At 34.6% G+C, this 18823-nt stretch overlaps 2 protein-coding genes across 2 annotated transcripts in view; both read right to left on the minus strand.

The window, feature by feature from the left end:
- LOC107042544 overlaps positions 1-18823 on the minus strand; it is a 119757-nt gene that overhangs the window by 96788 nt on the left and 4146 nt on the right. The window lies entirely within an intron of this gene.
- Positions 1984-18214, minus strand: LOC107042553. Its single transcript, XM_015263624.1, has 6 exons — positions 18116-18214; positions 17110-17368; positions 15666-15870; positions 13847-13972; positions 5971-5976; positions 1984-2125 (listed from the first exon to the last, which is right to left on the minus strand). Exons 1-6 carry the CDS (start codon positions 18212-18214, stop codon positions 1984-1986), a joined length of 837 nt encoding a protein of 278 aa, XP_015119110.1.

Below are 18823 nucleotides of genomic sequence, written 5' to 3' on the forward strand. Positions count from 1 at the left end.
ATCATGGCGTTAGTTTCCGGTGGCAGTTCCTTATTGCCTCGATGATGAAAAACTTCTACTCATCAAAGAGCCACAAGAATCCGCCCTAATTGTTCCGCTCATACTGAATAACTCTGTAATTACAAACTTTTTTCATAATAATCTCGCCCAGAAATTCTCCCTCACACCCATTAATTGCTAATTAGTTATTTTTTGTATGCCAACGAAAAAAAAATTGTTAGACATTTTATTTTATTTTCTATTCATCGTTAACCCTGAGAAGACGACGAGAGGAGAAGAAATTGTTGGGTGAGGAGACTCGACAACTTGAGACCACTGAGAGGAACTTGACTCGACGAGGCTTCCGGGTCTCATCTGGGAAAAAAGTGGGAAGGATGAAAAAAAAAGTATAATATTTTCACAGGCCAGTAACAATTACAGTGTCTCTCACGTGGTAATGTTGCGAAATAATCATCTGGCCCACAACTGGCGAGTCGAATCGTGCGATTGCCGGAGGTTTGTCGGTGAATTTTCAGTTGTAAATTCAACTGGGAATTGTTTCGTGACTACTTGATGCAGGTCAGGAGACGACAATGAAGGTCAACCGTTTACTTGTTACGGTTTAAATGTACATGCTGTTGTTATTTCGATTGTTACACGAGTACAATTCCGTGAACTTAGTGTCGTGGGGTTCTCTGAATGAGGGCGAAATAATTTTAGGGAATTATCGATAATTCTTTTCATTGCTAGTCAATGGCAGAACACAATGAATTGAAGATTTTTATTGAATTGAGTAGCGAAGCGGTAAACCGGATTAAGTCGATTTTTACTTTTCGCCAGTTTTTAATGAATTTCTCGAAATCTAAGAGAGATAACAAAATTTTTCTCATAGTGGTTTTTATAACCCTTAATTGGCTCTACAAAAAAGGTCATGACAAAAATTTTTGTATCTCTTTTAGATTTCGAGATATTCGTCAAAAACTAGCCGATTGAATTATGGATTTGGAGGAAAATTTCCAATGCCTTTTATCCAGAATATCCAAGTATGTTTTACAGTTTCGTACAGACCACAGTATAAATTCAACCATTTTCAATCATCAAATTTGTCAATTAAATTGCGTGAGAAAAATTTGAAAAAATAAGGAATATTCTTCGTCATTTGAATTAGATTTTTCGCAGAATTATGATTTTTTGGACATTCGTTGTTTATAAGTAAAGAATTGAAATTGTTTAAACTTTCGAAAATCTTATTTTTTTAGGTATGAAATCGATTTCCGGTAAAACTCTGAATATAAATAAATTTGTTATGATTCCGAACAAATGATTTTTAAGGTAGAAAATTGATTGTTCATAAATTATTGATACGAAATACTGGTAATTTTCAAAAATATAATTTTTTAACTGTTTCATCAATCTTTTCCCAAAAGTAAACTTTTCATTTTTTCCGATTTCTTAAATATTTTCTAACGGTTCAATTATCGATAATTATTTTCATTGCCAGCCAGTGATAGAACAAAATAAATTTAAAAAAATTGCATGTACATGATTAATTTGCAAATTAATAAATTGAACTGGTTTTAAGAAATATTTTAAAAAACATGAAATTTCGAATAAAAAATGAAAAGAGAGGTTTTTAATCCACAAAATGTTCTGGAAATTCAATTAAAGTTCAATTAAATGACAAATTAAGTATTGAAAAATGTCATGATTTTATTTTGAGAAAATTATGCGATTTAAAAGAAATTTCAGCAAATATTTTCTTTTAAATTTATCACTACAAAAGACATGAGCTAAATTATATGGGAATTGGTTGCAGAACAGCATCGTTCAACCACTCCATTTTATGTAATAACTTTTTGTTGGTATGATTATCGTAATTTCGTCGAGTGAATTCAATTATTTTCATTCCACACCGAATTGTGAAGGAGAATTAAAGATTTTTCAAGATTATTTTATGCAATTATTTTACCGTTTAAGTCGACTACAATCCATTCACTTTCGAAATCAGTATATAGGGGGTTCGTCGTCTAGATTGCGAAATTGCTTCCTCACAGTGTGTCCCTTAGTAACATTGTCATAGAACTCCCGCCTTCTCCGCAATATTTCCAATTCGCTGACTCCCTCGTCTTCATCATCACTCGTATCGCTATTTGCAATGAAGTTAATTTCTCCAACTGTATTATTCTTACTCTTTACCTCATTCATCCAGATAATAATAAAAGATAATAATAATGATGACTGAGCATCAGTCATCGTTATTTCAAACAGAAGATGAAACAATCCTATGAAATAAATCGAACCTTCCCTCTCACTTTTCCGTCCTCCTACACCTCGAAAATCACAACAGCACCACGAGATTTCTTATCTTTCACTTATTATTAGCGTTCGCTCGTTAGTGGTGGCGGACTGCCGGAAAATTCGCGCATAGCAATAATGGGCTCATTAAACGTTCAAGGAAGACCTTGGGTCAGAATACGAAAGTGAAAAATACAATTGTATTTGTGGTGATTAAACACAGAGAAAGAAATGTGTTTTGCATTAATAACCATACTTTGCAAGCGGTGTTACTGAATAAGTGGAGAAATTTTTTAACATGGATATCTCTATGGTTTCAATATGGGGGGTCATTTTGGGAAACGATCCTTATGTGCAGCGCCATCTATCGGAATTCTAGAAAATTCTAGACATTTTAATGTAATTCGAGAAGTTTATAGAAAATTCGAGGGAATTCAACGAGTTTCTAGAAAATTCGAGAAAATTCAGTAGCGAAGTGGCAACAGGAGATAAGTCAATTTTGACTATTGACTAGTTTTCTATGAATATCTCGGAATCTAAGGAAGATAGCAAAATTTTTGTTACAACCTTTTTTGTGAAGCCCATTGAGTGCTACAACAAATGTAATTACAACAGTTTCGCTATCTCCCTTAGATTCGGAAATATTTCTCAAAAACTCAACTGGGAGATGAGTCGACTTATCTCCGTTTACCACTTCACTACTGAATTCAAGGAGTTTCCAGAGAATTCGAGGGAATGCAAGGAGTTTCTAGGTAATTCGAGAAAGAAGGAAAGACCATGGACGTATCCACGTACAATTACAGCTGTATCGAAGGGGGGGTCTCCGCTCCCTGAACCCTCCTTCAGCGCCTCACAAATTGAACAGTTGAAAATCAAACAGATCAAGAAGATTTATCTTAATCCATGAACAGAGTTGAAAATCCAGAATCAATTTTTTCAAATCAAGAAATTCTTTTCTTGCTCAATTGAATCAATCAAAAAGAATCAAATGAAGAATCAAATAATGTAATGGCCCTTTAAAAAAAAACTTCAACATTTTATCAATCACTCTCCCCACCCATTTGTCATCACTACAATATCGAATATAATCGATAGATCGAGGTTACCCATCAGCCGTCTCGCACGTGTGGGCTGATGATACGGCAATTTGAAAGGACCGGTATTAAAAATTAATTTCAATTCCCCTCTGACGAAAGCCAATTCTATGCTGATCCCGAGTGATCCTACATGGAACCGTATGCCATGTATGCTTTGCATGAGCGACGTCTTGACGTAGGATGACGCCTGCTGTACAATACTCTTGCTTTCTAAAATAATGAGCAAAGGCCTGCGTGTGTGCGTACTCGCGTGCATCGAGCCAAGAGAGTTACAACAATAATACAGTCTTGATGTGTGGGTGATACTCGTATGATGATTCCAGAAGAAGTAATGCAAAAAACACCATTAAAAAAAATCAAATCTTGAATAAATGATGAAATGTTTTTATGAAATAAAATAATGCGATTTTAAAACATTTTGTTTTGTTCGCTCTACTGTTTCTTTAAAGAGACTTATTTTATAGAAAAACGGTCTTCATATTACGAAGATTATTAGATAGATATTAATCAATAACTCGTTAATATGGACCTTAAAAACGAATAACAGAGACAAAGCAAATGAACTGTTCATTTTTCTTGTTAAGGATATAAAATTGAGATCTGAAATTGACTGTTAAAATTTTCTTGAAATTTCAGTCACGTCATCTGAATTTTCAATGTTGCGAGGTTGAATACAATTTCAAAGGAAAACGCTCACTAAATTTCTTATTCATCTTGAAAATTCAAGAAATTTGGGTTTTTCATGTTAAACAATGATGGATTTTTCAATGAAAGCTTGAATTTCCAAACTCATCGTGAAAATTGAACATCACATACAATTCAATTTTCAATAGATTGAAAATTCAGAAAAGTTGTTGCCTGAATTTTCAAAATTTTCAAGGTTTTTCAGTGCCGTATGGACCTGAAAATCGAGAATTACTTGAATATTCGAGAAATAAACTGATTCGTCAATGAAGAAATATACAGAAATTTTGTGTAACTTTGTCATTGTTAAAAGTTTGAAACTTTTTCACTTGAAATTTTAAGAGTAATTTTCTAACAGTGTTGTTGAAGCTACAGTTATAAACTTTTGAATTATCACTCGACATCATATTTTTGAGTATCGGATAACCGTTTTGTTACTATGCACACCAATCTAGATGCTGTGGCGGAATAATCCTTTTATTTTCGATTCTTATCTTTATTTTATTATTATTCATTTTTCTTATAGACTTGGTGCCTGCCCCCCTTGCATCAATGTGTAATGCAAATGAGATGCAATGAATAAATAAATAAATATTAATCAATAATTATAATAAATTATCAGTTAACAATTATTGTTTGGGTGTGAAAAATGTGTTAAAATACTAAAATCTCGATCAACAATAAAATTTCAGATGAAAAATAATTGACACGCGTTTTTATTCCGATAAATAATAAAAAATTGATAAGTTGACTTCTTGATTTTTCATGATTTATCAAAATAAAAACAAAAACGTATAATGCGTATCGAATATAATGCATATCAAATATACTTTTTTTATTAAACGAAAAAATTTGATGCAGAAATCCTATCTTCCCTCAATTTCTTTCCACACATGAGCAATTTAAAAATAAACACATAAAAGAAGCCATGTATAATGACAATAAGTAGCGTGATACAAACCCGTAAGCAATAACACAAGCCACCTATCACTTACTCATGAAGTAGATACAGACTCTCAACCGCAATGAAATGGGGCGTTATTTACAAACATAAAAATCCCCCTCAGCACGCAAACGCAAAACAACAATGCTCAATGGATTTAAATCTTATTTGGAATAGCTAAATAATCAATAAAAAGAACGTTTCGTCTATTAAAAAATCCCCCGAGGAGATATATCTGACGTATTGTGAAACATCAGGAGTGATTCATCGTGGCTGGGGGCCTCACGAGAGACAATAGATCGGCCTAGAGAGGAGAAACCATCGCAGACACACCGGAAAACTTGGAGAGACATAACACACAAGAGTTTATACCGGTACACGGCCGCAATAATCCTCGTTTTCTTGGGGTCGGCCTACTACTACCGTTCACAAGCCAGACGACCTCTTATTCACCTACTCAGTTGGTTTTATTCTCATTGGAAAATTTTGAGTGTATGGTGGAGTAATGGATTATTATTTCAGGAGTCGTGCGGAGCAACGATTAGACTCATCATTGTCGTGACACGTGTTTTTTCAGTCTTTGTGAGTTCATTATTGTTCCTCTGTTGTTGATATGAATCTGTTTGGTGACAATATTCAGGGGAGCGACATTGAATTCCATTTAGGAGGGAAGAATCATGAAATTTCAATTTTCACTGAGAAGTCAATGGAATTCCAAATTTTGCAGCAACAGAAGGGAGAGAATTTCTTAAGGTGTTTCGGTTGAAAAGTCAAAATAATGAAAAAAATTTGGAAAATTTAGGGGAGAAATTTCTACGTATGCTGCATCATTGGGAATTCTTGCACGTTTTCTTCAAATCTCAGTTTCAAGAAGAAAAATAATGAAGTTTGGATGTTTTTGTAACCCCTCCAGCTATAACCTCCGAGGTTACCCCACTCTCAATTATTCTTTTTTCAAATGTAAATGAAAACCTATTTCTCGCAGCTGTCTCTTTATCAGTTCTTATCATTTTTTTCATCACTCATTAACATAAATCTCATGGTTGAGTGAGTCTGAGAGTGAGGAGAGTCAATCTATTGTGAGGTCACGTAGGCCATACGGAATTTTCCAGTTCGATTTCACATGCAATTCAGCTAATACATTCAAACACTAAAATTGAATTGGTGGATTTTTTCTAGTTTAATCATTTTGTAAACTGTTTATGTGAGGATCCTGCAATGCTTTAGGAGATTAATTAATGTTCCTGAAGCAACAACGAATAAATTGTTCAACATTTCACTCAATTTAAATATGAAAATGAAAAAATATTTTCTTTTCGTATTGAAATTTTTACTGTCGTAATACCAGCTCATTATTGCTCTCAGTTCATTATCATTTTTGCTATTAGTCATTACTCATCACATGAATCCCATGGTCGACTAAATTCGACAGTCAAGGCAACAAAAAATTCAATTTAAGGCCACCGATTTTAAAAATAATTTCATCCACAATTCAAGGCGGAAATGACAATGGGATTTTTAAAAGGTTTTTTATATTTAATATTCTACTGAGATTCGTTTACATTCATTCTGGAGGAAAATTCATGCTCTTCCTTGAATGAAATGAAGAATACAACGAATTCGATTCCATTTTTCTTCCACAATTTTGACTTGATTAAAGGAACAGAAGAAAACCTCAATTTGAAATTGCTTTTTGAGGTCTTCTGGGGGATTGAAAGTTGGCAAAAGGGTTTATCGGCACGCCACAGTCGTTTCAGTACCCAACGTATCGGATAGCCGAATCCATAACCCGTGCCAGGAACGAACCGTCACCAACTGCTCAACCCTTCTTTCATTGCTGATTTATGCATCTCACTGCGGACATGTAATTAGACACTGGAATCACCACCCATGAACTTTAAATGAGATCAGTGTACTAATAGGGAAGAGAAAAAAACCATCTCAAGAGAACAAAAAAATTAACCTTAAGTGTTCTTAATGAGAGACCGAGAATAAAAAAAATCCATCCAAACGAACAATTTACAGTGAAAAGGAAAAATTTTCAGTTCGGGGTTGATTTCTCCCAGGAACTTTCACGTCCTGGGGGAAATCAAAATTACAAAAAATTTATCTTGACATTTTCTCCTGAACTACTCCTTTCGGAAAGGAATGTTCCATTGACATCAAAAAAATTTCCAATTTCCAATTCTGTGTTGAAGCGATACAACAGAAAAAGTTACTATTTCATATCTTGTTAAGAATGAATCTAGCTCATTAATGAATGATTTTGAGAGAAAGTGTGAAGGGTCATTTTTTGCTAGAAAGGCCCCAAAAATTGTCAGCTACAAAAAGTCTCCAGGCATTTTCTTCTGAAGTTGCACCACATAAATGACCCCATTGAGCTTAAAACATTTCCAATTCTGGATGAAAGCGATTAAGCGTGAATAATTTTCTTTCGTTTTGTTAAACACGGATTAAGTTTTTAGTATTTTTTAATTTTTTTTTGTTCATTCTTAGTCAATTTTATCATTAGGCCCACTAATTATTTTCATCATTCCTAGATGAACATCAGACCATCCACTCAATCCTCATTTGACCCGAGTAAATCTTTTTGTTATTTAAATTATGAGATCTAAACTTGATTCTCCATTGTGAAGCGTTAGAAAACATTCTTTTGATCCGAAAAAAATTTCATCAAATAATTTAGGAAATTACAATTTTAGGGAATTGAGAGACAGACTTTCTTCATAAACAAAAAATCACTTTGAATCACATGCTATAGAGTTGGATATAAAATTGACACGTTGAATATGAAATTTATCGAAATCATGTTACAGAGAAAAAAATTTGGAAATAGAAAAATTATTGGGAGTAGTTCGCACCTCAAATCCTTGTGGATGTGAGTTTCAATACCTCTTACATTTCAAGGAATTATTAATCCAAGAGTATTGATTTTTTAGCTGTATCCAAACATTTTGGTGGATATGACTCAAGTCAACTATTTCATTTTTTTTGTGTTTGTAACTTCTCTTCAAGTTTAAGCCATTCTAAATTCTCAATTACGCTCCAAGGATAGAAATCGATCAACATTATGTTGAAAAAAATATTTAATCAATAAATTGAGGATATTAGGCATGAAATTATCTCAATTTTCACTGAGGTATAAATTTTTTCAACAAACGGAATTGCTTTTAGTCCTTCAATTTAAAGATGAATTTTAGATTAAAAAAAAAATAGTTTCGTGCAAAAGTAATTTTAAAGGCGCAGACTATCCCCCCCCTGACCGCGCAATAAATGCCTCAAGCATGAAATTATCTCATTTTTCATACAGGTATAATTTTTTTCAACAAACGAATTTGTTTTTAGTCCTTCAATTTAAAGATGAATTCTCAATTTTAAAAAATAATAGTTTCGTACAAAAGTAATTTAAAAGACGCAAACTATCCCTGATTTTTTCGAATCATTGATAACAAAATTTAATGATAAAATCTTTAAATCTATAGTGTGATCTATACTTCAAGAAGCGCTTAGAGAAAAAGGGTCAAGAAGCATTTTTTATCAGAAATTTTCTCATCAACAAAGAAAATCCCCAAATATTTTCTCTTGAAGCCACTCCTTCCCACCATGAATCCCCAATTACTATCACCAGCCATGTAAAATTCAACCTATCACGTATTACACCCCGATATTCAGTGAAAGATAAATCCTCAAAAATTAAAATATAATTCCCATCAAATATTGGACCAATTGCGTAGGTTATAGAATGGGAGTTATCGCATGTAGACACGTATTGAAATCCGTACCTGAATAAATACTGGTGAGTCACGATCGAATGTTACAACCTCGGGGTATCACCACACGAATATATACCATGTACACTGAAAATACAACTCTTCGAGGTCCCAAGTCGTGCCTCCATACTCTCATTACTTCCCCCTAACAATTCTTATCCCCCTGTGCCATGTACAGCTTGAAAATAATAATTTACATGACACCATCATGACAGAAACAAACCGATGAAAATTATTATTCATAATTTCTTCGGTTTTGAATCCATGTATCAGTCTTTGGTACTTCGTAAGAGTAAATTTAAACGCGTTAAATCAGTCAAAATTGGCCTTGAATATTACTCAGGTACTTTCGCTCCGAAATCAAAGGATAGTCGGACTCGATCGATACATGAGTAACTGAAATATTATTCGTTAAAATTATGAGAGGGAGAGAGAGAGAGAGAGGGAGCCCATTTTGCTGTGAGTCACGTTCGCCTGGGTAACCGCGTCACAGTCACCAATACAAACGTTGGTTTGTGCGCTCACTTGATACTGTAGGATTTCACTGTACGCGTACGCAATGCCACGAGCATTGCAATAGAATTAGCACCTCAAGGAATATTATTTTTTTCTGCCTTGAACAATTGTAGGTCGTTTTTATTCTGACGTTCATTGGGTAGAGAAAATTTAATTGATGTATCTATCGATTGAAATAATGGCGGAGTGATAAATTATGTGACATTCATTTGGTATGAAATTTATTGGATTCACGGGGAAGATAAATCCCGATAAATATTTGATAATTGCGAGCTCATAAAAAACATTTGCTAGTTAGTACTTTTTTTAAAATAAATTTTTGAAAAATCACCCCTGAAAAAAAAGGCGTTATCTCCCCTATTTCATTATTTCCAACAAATTTTATCACCAATCGGTAGCAAATTGTTTGAAGATTTTTGCGAGTTAAGAAAAAATCGTCAATGCACTCCTATTATTGTGCAAATTAACAATTCCAATTTCAACTGAAAATCAGAGTTGATTACCAGAGTTTGTAGCAGAGCTGTCAGACAAGATATGAATGTTTTTTTGGCTCAAATGAAAGAGCGGGTCGAGAAATGGCGTGCAGAAGTCTTTAAAGATGACAAATCTCTCTAAAGATGATGTCTGTTTTCAATTGAAAAGCGCAATTGTGACAACATTTTCCAGTGGGTTCTAGGAGTCTCCCCTGGTTCAACACCATCTTTAGAGGTCCTAGCACGCCATTTCTCGACCCGCTCTTTCGTTTGAGCTCAAAAAAACATTCATATCTTGTCTGATATCTTTGCTACAAACTCGGGTCTACAACTCGGGCCTTCAATTGAAGGCCCGAGTTGTAGGCCCGAGTTTGTAGCAGCGATGTCAGACAAGATATGAATGTTTTTTTGAGCTCAAATGAAAGAGCGGGTCGAGAAATGGCGTGCAGAAGTCTTTAAAGATGACAAATCTCTCTAAAGATGATGTCTGTTTTCAATTGAAAAGCGCAATTGTGACAACATTTTCCAGTGGGTTCTAGGAGTCTCCCCTGGTTCAACACCATCTTTAGAGGTCCTAGCACGCCATTTCTCGACCCGCTCTTTCGTTTGAGCTCAAAAAAACATTCATATCTTGTCTGATATCTTTGCTACAAACTCGGGTCTACAACTCGGGCCTTCAATTGAAGGCCCGAGTTGTAGGCCCGAGTTTGTAGCAGCGATGTCAGACAAGATATGAATGTTTTTTTGAGCTCAAATGAAAGAGCGGGTCGAGAAATGGCGTGCAGAAGTCTTTAAAGATGACAAATCTCTCTAAAGATGATGTCTGTTTTCAATTGAAAAGCGCAATTGTGACAACATTTTCCAGTGGGTTCTAGGAGTCTCCCCTGGTTCAACACCATCTTTAGAGGTCCTAGCACGCCATTTCTCGACCCGCTCTTTCGTTTGAGCTCAAAAAAACATTCATATCTTGTCTGATATCTTTGCTACAAACTCGGGTCTACAACTCGGGCCTTCAATTGAAGGCCCGAGTTGTAGGCCCGAGTTTGTAGCAGCGATGTCAGACAAGATATGAATGTTTTTTTGAGCTCAAATGAAAGAGCGGGTCGAGAAATGGCGTGCTAGGGCCTCTAAAGATGGTTTTGAACCAGGGGAGACTCCTAGACCCCACTGGACAATGTTGTCACAATTGCGCTTTTCAATTGAAAACAGACATCATCTTTAGAGACATTTGTCATCTTTAAAGACTTCTGCACGCCATTTTTCGAGCCGCTCTTTCATTTGAGCCAAAAAAAACATTCATATCTTGTCTGACATCTCTGCTACAAACTCTGGTCATCAACTCTGGTTTTCAGTTGAAATTGGAATTGTTAATTTACACAATAATAGGATTGCATTGACGATTTTTTCTTAACTCGCAAAAATCTTCAAACAATTTGCTATCGATTGGTCATAAAATTTTTTGGAAATAATGAAATAGAGGGGATAACGCCTTTTTTTTCAGAGGTGATTTTTCAAAAATTTATTTAAAAAAAAGTACTAACTAGCAAATGTTTTTTATTAGCTCGCAATTATCTTCAAAACTACTTTAATGAGGAGAAAAATAAAAATTTGGAATATCTATACATGAGGGGCTAATTGATCGGATCTTTGATTTTATTCCAAACGTTTTATGTCGGCCATGTTGAAGCATCAGCGTCGCCTCGCGCCCGGTAACATCGCGAATATTGTGCACCAAGGGAGGATATAATATATTTCGTTCGTAAGGCAATAGTACATTATGTCATAAGGCCGACATCCTTATAGGAGTACCATGGGGTTTTTTACTCGTGTGGCATTGACGTCCGAGCCGAAGGCGAGAATTGATTTTACGCACGACCTTGAACTTTACACACCCAGTGCGCAGAACCATCGGGAACAATTGGAAATAGTTTCTCTCGCATTCTAGGAAATTTCATATTCATTTCTGTGAATGAATTCATGTTTCGTAGGAAAAACGAGAGTATTGATTTTAAGTTATATTGAAATATTCTGTGGGTATAACTCGAGTCAATACACTATTTCAATTTTTTTCCTAGTGTTTATAATTTTGGTTCAAGTTTCAGTCATTCGAATTTCATAATTACACCACGAGGATGCAAATTAATCGACATTCCATTGAAAAAAATAAAGAATCAATGCATCAATTGAGAACGTCAGATATAAAATGTGCAAAAAAATCATCTGGATTCTTTTTGTTGTTATTCAACTCAGATGAATTTTTGAGTATTGCTATTATTATACGCGAATTTTGTACCTTCAAGGATATTTTTCTTAAAATAAAATCGGAACTACTTCTATTTCCCGTAAAGTCCAAAACCGAATTTTCTCTTTTTGCAAATACATCCCTGACTTTGTGAAAGATAGCAATCATGAATCTATACGATCATGATCGAATCCACAATAAATAAACAATTGTCCGCCTACTTAATCTGAAAAAAAAAACGAAAAATAAAATTTTCTCTTGCCTCTCACAAAGAAAGTAATACTCCCCAAAAAACTTAATAATACTCGTCTACAGTGAGAGTGCCCGATACCCAACCCAGTGTCAATACAAATCGATCGTTGAGACAAAAAAATGGTCATTTTCAATTCGTTTTGTGGTGCGTGTCGCGTAGAAGTCGAATGTAAACCGACCGCAAGGCGATACCGTTACTGATTTTTTTAGCGCGGTCAACACGCGACTCGACGTAACTGAGGTGCCAAAGAGGAAGGAGAAGTAAGGGGATTTAAACCGCATCGACTGATGAGAGGAGAAGCGAGAGGGAGGTGATATTAGTTGGGACTTGCAAAAAAAAAATAAGATGAAGAGGAAATGAAGAAAGGTATGTGTTATAAATAAGTTTTGAGAGCACACGTCCGGCGTCTCCTGTAAACTGGATCAGTCGATGGTATTCTTGATGCACCTTGACTGAGGGCTCAGAAATACCGAGAATTTTATAACTACGCTGAGAGAAAAATGACCCAATATCAGAGAACCAATTTCTCGGGTGTAATATAGAGTGCCATTGATAGAATAAAAAATGAAATTTCATAGTGAGTGACCCAATGATTGCTGATTTCAAATGATTTCATAAGACTTTGACCCCGATTTCACGATTTCAAATGATTTCCACTGATGTTAAATGATAATAAATCAAATTTATTATGAATGATATCATATTCGTCATAAATTTTTATTTTTTTCTTGTTTCAAAATAATATTTGTCATTTCATCAACTTGGTGATGGCAAGTAGTATCAGATGAAATTACTTATAATACAATCGATAAAATCACATTCCACTGATTTCATTCGATTTCAAGTGATTTCATCCTAAAGTTACACAGTGATTTCACCAGTGAATAACCTCTCGGACAGTTTATTCGTAATGTTCAGGAGAGCGACACTAACTTCTATTTAAGGGAGGAAAAATCATGAAATTTGAAATTTCATTGAAAATTCAATGGAATTGGAGATTTTTGAACAGCACGGAAATGAATATCTCCTGAATTATTTGAATGTTCAGTAAAGAGATAAATATTCAGTACCAAATTATACCGAATTTTCAATTAATTGAAAATTGAAGAACATTTACCTAAATGTTCTAAATGTTCTCAAGAGATCGTAATTTTGTGTCACAAACTGAGAAAATGACAAAAGACACCAAAAACTTCGATCCAGTGAATCGTGAATCAGGGACTTTCGTACTGAATAAACACAGAATTCATGCAAAGGAAAACCTCCAGATATATCTGAATTATGACCGTTGCTTGCTCTCAATCGCAACGAGTTCAAGAGAAATAACATCATCTCGTTATTCCAGACTCGTTATTCAGATTCTCGTTATTCTTGAGGTCCCGAGAATATCATCTCATTTTGAAAAGAAAATAATTATCAATCCATCAATATCGTACGAATTCATTTAGTGTAGAGCACCATTCCTGAATTGATCGATAATATAAACCATTTTCTTAGGTCAAGAATTTATTCCTTATTATCTCAGTTCATTTTTTCTCTCAGCGTAGAATGCGCATCGATGAATTGAGAAATGGAAATTTTTTACTTGGCTTACCCGTACGATGAACTGGAATCAATTGTTGTTGTGCTCATTGTATAATCATTGTTTTCATGAGATGGAATGAATAGGGGTACGTGACGGGGCTCGAAGAGCGTCTCGAAGCCATCGGTAGATTGATTACTGATTGAAAAAGCATCATATCAATGTAATGTTGAGGCAAAAGCAAATTATTCAAAAAAATTTCATTTGGATTTTTTACTAGAATTTTTTTTCAGTAGGTAATTTACAGCTGCATAAAATACGAATTTGAATTAAACTAGTGTTCGTATGATTTTGCAAACATCTTTAAACTGGAGAGGTTAAACAATATTTTTCAAGAAACTATCGAGGGATTTTCAAACGAAAATGGAAGGTTTCGTGTTAAAATTCCTTGAACCCCTTTCTTCTGAGAATAACTACACGGAGAGAAATATTCAATAGAAATTACGTATCTTTTCCATAATTTCGGAGCGAAATGTGGTTGTAGGAAATTTTACGTAACTGTCACGAAATTTTTCTGGAGCTTTCCGTAATTTTTATCTGAATCTCCTGTGAAAAATTACGATACCGTCACTTAAATTTTCTGAATCGATTCCGCGACTCAGAATCGGTGAGTGAATTGTGAGTTCCGTAATTCTTGTTGAAAATTTCTCTCCATGTACAAAATAATACACGAATTCGATTTTATTTTCGTACTATCCAAAAAATATCTCGGAAATAAAGACGTTTAAGGGACTTCATGCGGAGGTTTTCCCATAGCCCTTGAAATGTCCTCCAAGAAATCCCCTCGATAAATTACCTCAAACCTCTTCAGCCCAAAGATATAAACAAAATAATCCTCCAATAAATTCTGCACTTATCTCATTCCCCACTTGACATTTCATTTATCCCAAAAATATTCAAAAACATGTCTGACTTATCGTTTGAGACCTTAACCCCGATCGAGTCTTTACTCTGATTAATCCACCAAGCAAATCGATGACTCACACCCCCTGGAAGCTATAAAAAATCACTGAATGATTCTACAAATCCCGTTAAGTCGCTCCACAACATCAGACACGTGAGTTTTGACTCAGTCGTCCGAGCAACCCGGTGGGGGTCACTAGAGGCCCTAGATAATCAACCCCAGTATGACAAACCACCTACGAAGCCCATGTGGTGGCCACTCGGATCAATAGACCTGAGAACTCATTTTCTGAAGGTTGAATAGGGAACTTGCATGAATTTTTTATTATTTTTCAATCTCAAGTTTCGATCTTTAATGATTAATTTTTCATTCATAAATATTTGAAATATTGCTCCTTAACGCGGCTCTAGTGTAGCTTTCTTAGCCATCCCCACGCTGTTATGACTGGACCAAAAATATGATCCTTCCCGAGAAATGTAAAATTTCACGCCCGGTTCCATTATCCGCCGAAAGTTATCTAAATTGATTTTTTTGTTCGATCTTCATCTCGAAATTTCAACTCAATGCTACTACTTTGAAAAAAAAAGTAAAAAAATACTGAACATTATGAAAGAGAGTGATAAGCGCTGCGCCGTCTGTACATTCTCGAGCGCAGAGTTGCCAGAGCCATACGACACTATAAACATATCACCGGCCAGCGAGATCCGATCAATTAGCCCCTCATGTATAGATATTAATGTTATGACGTCATGACCGAAATAATAAGCTTCAAAAACGTCTTATTTTCAAATATCTAGGAAATATAGATATTTTATGATAATTGATTCGATAATTGACTGCATAATTCATGTAACTATCTTCGAGTTGAATAATTAGGGGTGAAGGGGTGAATAATTAGGGAAAACTGAGCTCCGTGACAGCACGTACCCCATTCGCGCGTGGAGTGCAGCAGCAAAGTCTCCTGGATTTTGGGCTATTATAACACCATCTTCATTTATCACATCGGCGAGAGTTAGTCGGCGAATGCCATTGGTGCTCGTATTGACACCACTTGAGACCATCAGACGAGTTGAATAGTCCAGGGGTGATAAAATTGTTGAGACTCTCAGGTCTGCTGAGCTGCGTTCATCCACTTCAATGTACCAAGAATATTCGTACAGATTCATTTTAGGGACAAGTGGAGTAAAATTGATACTTTTGCGTTCCCTTGAAATGTTGATGATTCATTGAACTATTGATGAAATGAGATAATTTTTTTTTGGAAGGACAATTCTTCCCCTTCGTAATGAGCCTAGACTGAACTCAATTTATAAATTTGTTTATGAATTATCAATATTTTAAACAAAGTAAAAAGAGCCCATTTTCCCCCACTTTCTCCTACAGTGAAGTTGAGATGGTAATAACGGGAATTGAGTTGATGACTTTACTAATATTTTGGGTGGAAGGTGTTTAGGAAAATTTAGAGAGGTCTGTTGAAGATATTCCCGGAATGATCTAGATGTGAATAATAATTGCTCAATTTTTATTCCGCAAATGTAATTTTAAGAATTTCCCTGGACTCTTCAATTGTCTTCTTGTTTCTCAATTCTCTTCTCTTGCTTTTGAGGACATATTTACAAGATAGTTTAGAGAAAGATTGGCAATTTCTCGGGAACAAAAATGTTTTTATAGCCTCCGAAATTTTCTAAATGTCTTTTTATGAACTTTTCGAAAGCTGTTTCTTTTCAAAATATTTACGAAATAAACTAGACGTGAATTTTTCATTGAAAAAAGTCTCAGATAATTATGGTTTGATAACTATTCTGGAAATCGATAGGTTTAAGTGAATTTATTAGGAGATACTAAAGACTTTGTTTCATAATCTTCAAAATTCCCTGGAGGAAGTGTCTGAATTTTCCTAGAACTATTCCTTTTGAAAATATTGATGAAACAATCGACTGTGAACTTCTGAATTCAAAAAAGTCTTTCCCATTTGGCACTGCACCAATATTTTGGCAACAAAGAAGTTTACAGAAATTTATTGAGACATTTTTCCTGGAGAATTTCAAGATTTAGAAAACAAGTCTCATAAGGAACTTCTCTAATTATCTTCCATTAAAATATATTCACTAAATAATCTAAACATGAATCAAATTAGACAAAAAATTCCCAATCATCCATTCGCAAATATTTTGAGTCACAAGGCTCAGGAAAATTATAAGATATTTTTGTTGAAGATTTTAAAACCTACACAAGAATTCTCTGCATTAATTCTCAATTCCCAAACCCCCTATTCACCAAGCTATTTACCAAACAACAAACATCATTCACAGAACATCCTCAACTCATCTAATTTTCCCACTTCACAACTGAACATTCGTCTTCACTTTACTTGGAGCAGCATCTGAAGTTGAAGGATAATTGGCTCCAAAAAATTCTGCTAAATTTCCAGGTCTAATGGAGACAGCAAACGGATTGGATTCACTAGAGCTAGATTCCCACATGGAGAAATCCTCGTTAGAATATTCCGTATGACTCCCCATCTCATTAATATCATTTCCACTTTCCTGTTCTCGATCAACATCAGGCACACCTCCCAATCCCATCAAGCGCCTCAAGTGATTACCAAAGTTCGGTAGATTCCATCTGATCTACACATTTGCTAAGTAATATGAACGAAAGCGAATGACAAAAAAATCCCTGAGGATATCCAAGTACTTTAGCTATTTTTCTTCAGTGAAATACTGTTCTATTTTTGTAATCGAACATCAGAGTTTTCATTTGAACATCATTCAACCCTAAGTTTCCGCCCATTCAACAATGATTTTAGTGTTTAAACTTTGCAGATGTGAATTTGAATGGCGACAACGAACCGTTAGAAAATATTTTAAAAATCTGAAAGACATTAGGAAATTTACTTTTGGAGGAAGATTGATGAAATCATTTAAAAATTAGTTTTTGAAAATTACGAGCATTTTCTATAAATAATCTATAAACAATCAATTTTCCGCCATAAAAATCATTTGGTCGGAATCGTAACGAATTTATTAATATACGGAATTTTCCCAAAAATCAATTTCATGCCTGAAAAAATGAAGCTTCCAAAAGTTTAAACAATTTTAATTATTCATTGATAAACAACAAATGTTTAAAAAAATCATAATTCTGTGCAAAATGTGATTCAAATGACTCTGAATATTCATGATTTTTTTCAAATTTCCCTCGCGCAATTTAATTACCAAATTTGATGATTGAAAATGATTGAATCTACAGTGTGGTCTGCACTAAAAGATACTTGGATATCCTTAAATATCAGTTTCTCTCACTAGAATAATTTCTCCTCACTCATTCATTCCTGACAGAGCGAACGTGAGACTTTTAAAGTTACGAAAACAAACCATTTCACAGAGTCTCGTCGTTATGGATGACTTGTTAATTCTTTCATCAGTAGTTGGTAAACTCTCGGCCGATGAAGAGTCCACTCGATCTTGTGACATTATTAATTACAGTACACAAAACTCATGATTTATTTATTTTCATTCCTCTAGTGATAGTGAGGAATAATAATAGACGAAAAGTAAATTTGTGTCAATGTGACAGCCATTATGATAAATAACTCGAAGACAACTTCATGAATAAATAGTTGTTTTTCTAATTCTAATTGACGTACACTGCACAGTTAATCAATGGCCCATTGAGTACACCTGAGTTAATTCGATGTGCTTTGATTACTGAGAAGACCAACAGTACAATGTCCTATTTTTTTTCACTTCAATTCAAACGGTATCAACTCGTTGACTATGAAAATAATCCCCCCTCCCCTCGAGTTTTAGGTTCTGAGGAGTACAATAACTGAATAAATCGTGGAGGAAATGAAAAATTCATTTGAAATTTCCTCTGTAAATTTAATGAATCATTTGACCGAGGAAATAAGAACAAAAGCAGAAGAATTATAACCACGAAGATTATAAATACAAAAATCATGAGCTACCTCAATTACTAGAACCAATTGAGGGCGTGCAATCAGAGGCCAGATGCTGTCTCTGGGTTTTGTATTTCCAGAAAACTTATGAAACCCCGAGAAACTATTAATAATTCCTTTGTAC

The sequence above is a fragment of the Diachasma alloeum genome, unplaced genomic scaffold (assembly GCF_001412515.2).
Source record: "Diachasma alloeum isolate Michigan unplaced genomic scaffold, Dall2.0 Dall_scaffold_00179, whole genome shotgun sequence".
Lineage (NCBI taxonomy): Eukaryota > Metazoa > Arthropoda > Insecta > Hymenoptera > Braconidae > Diachasma > Diachasma alloeum.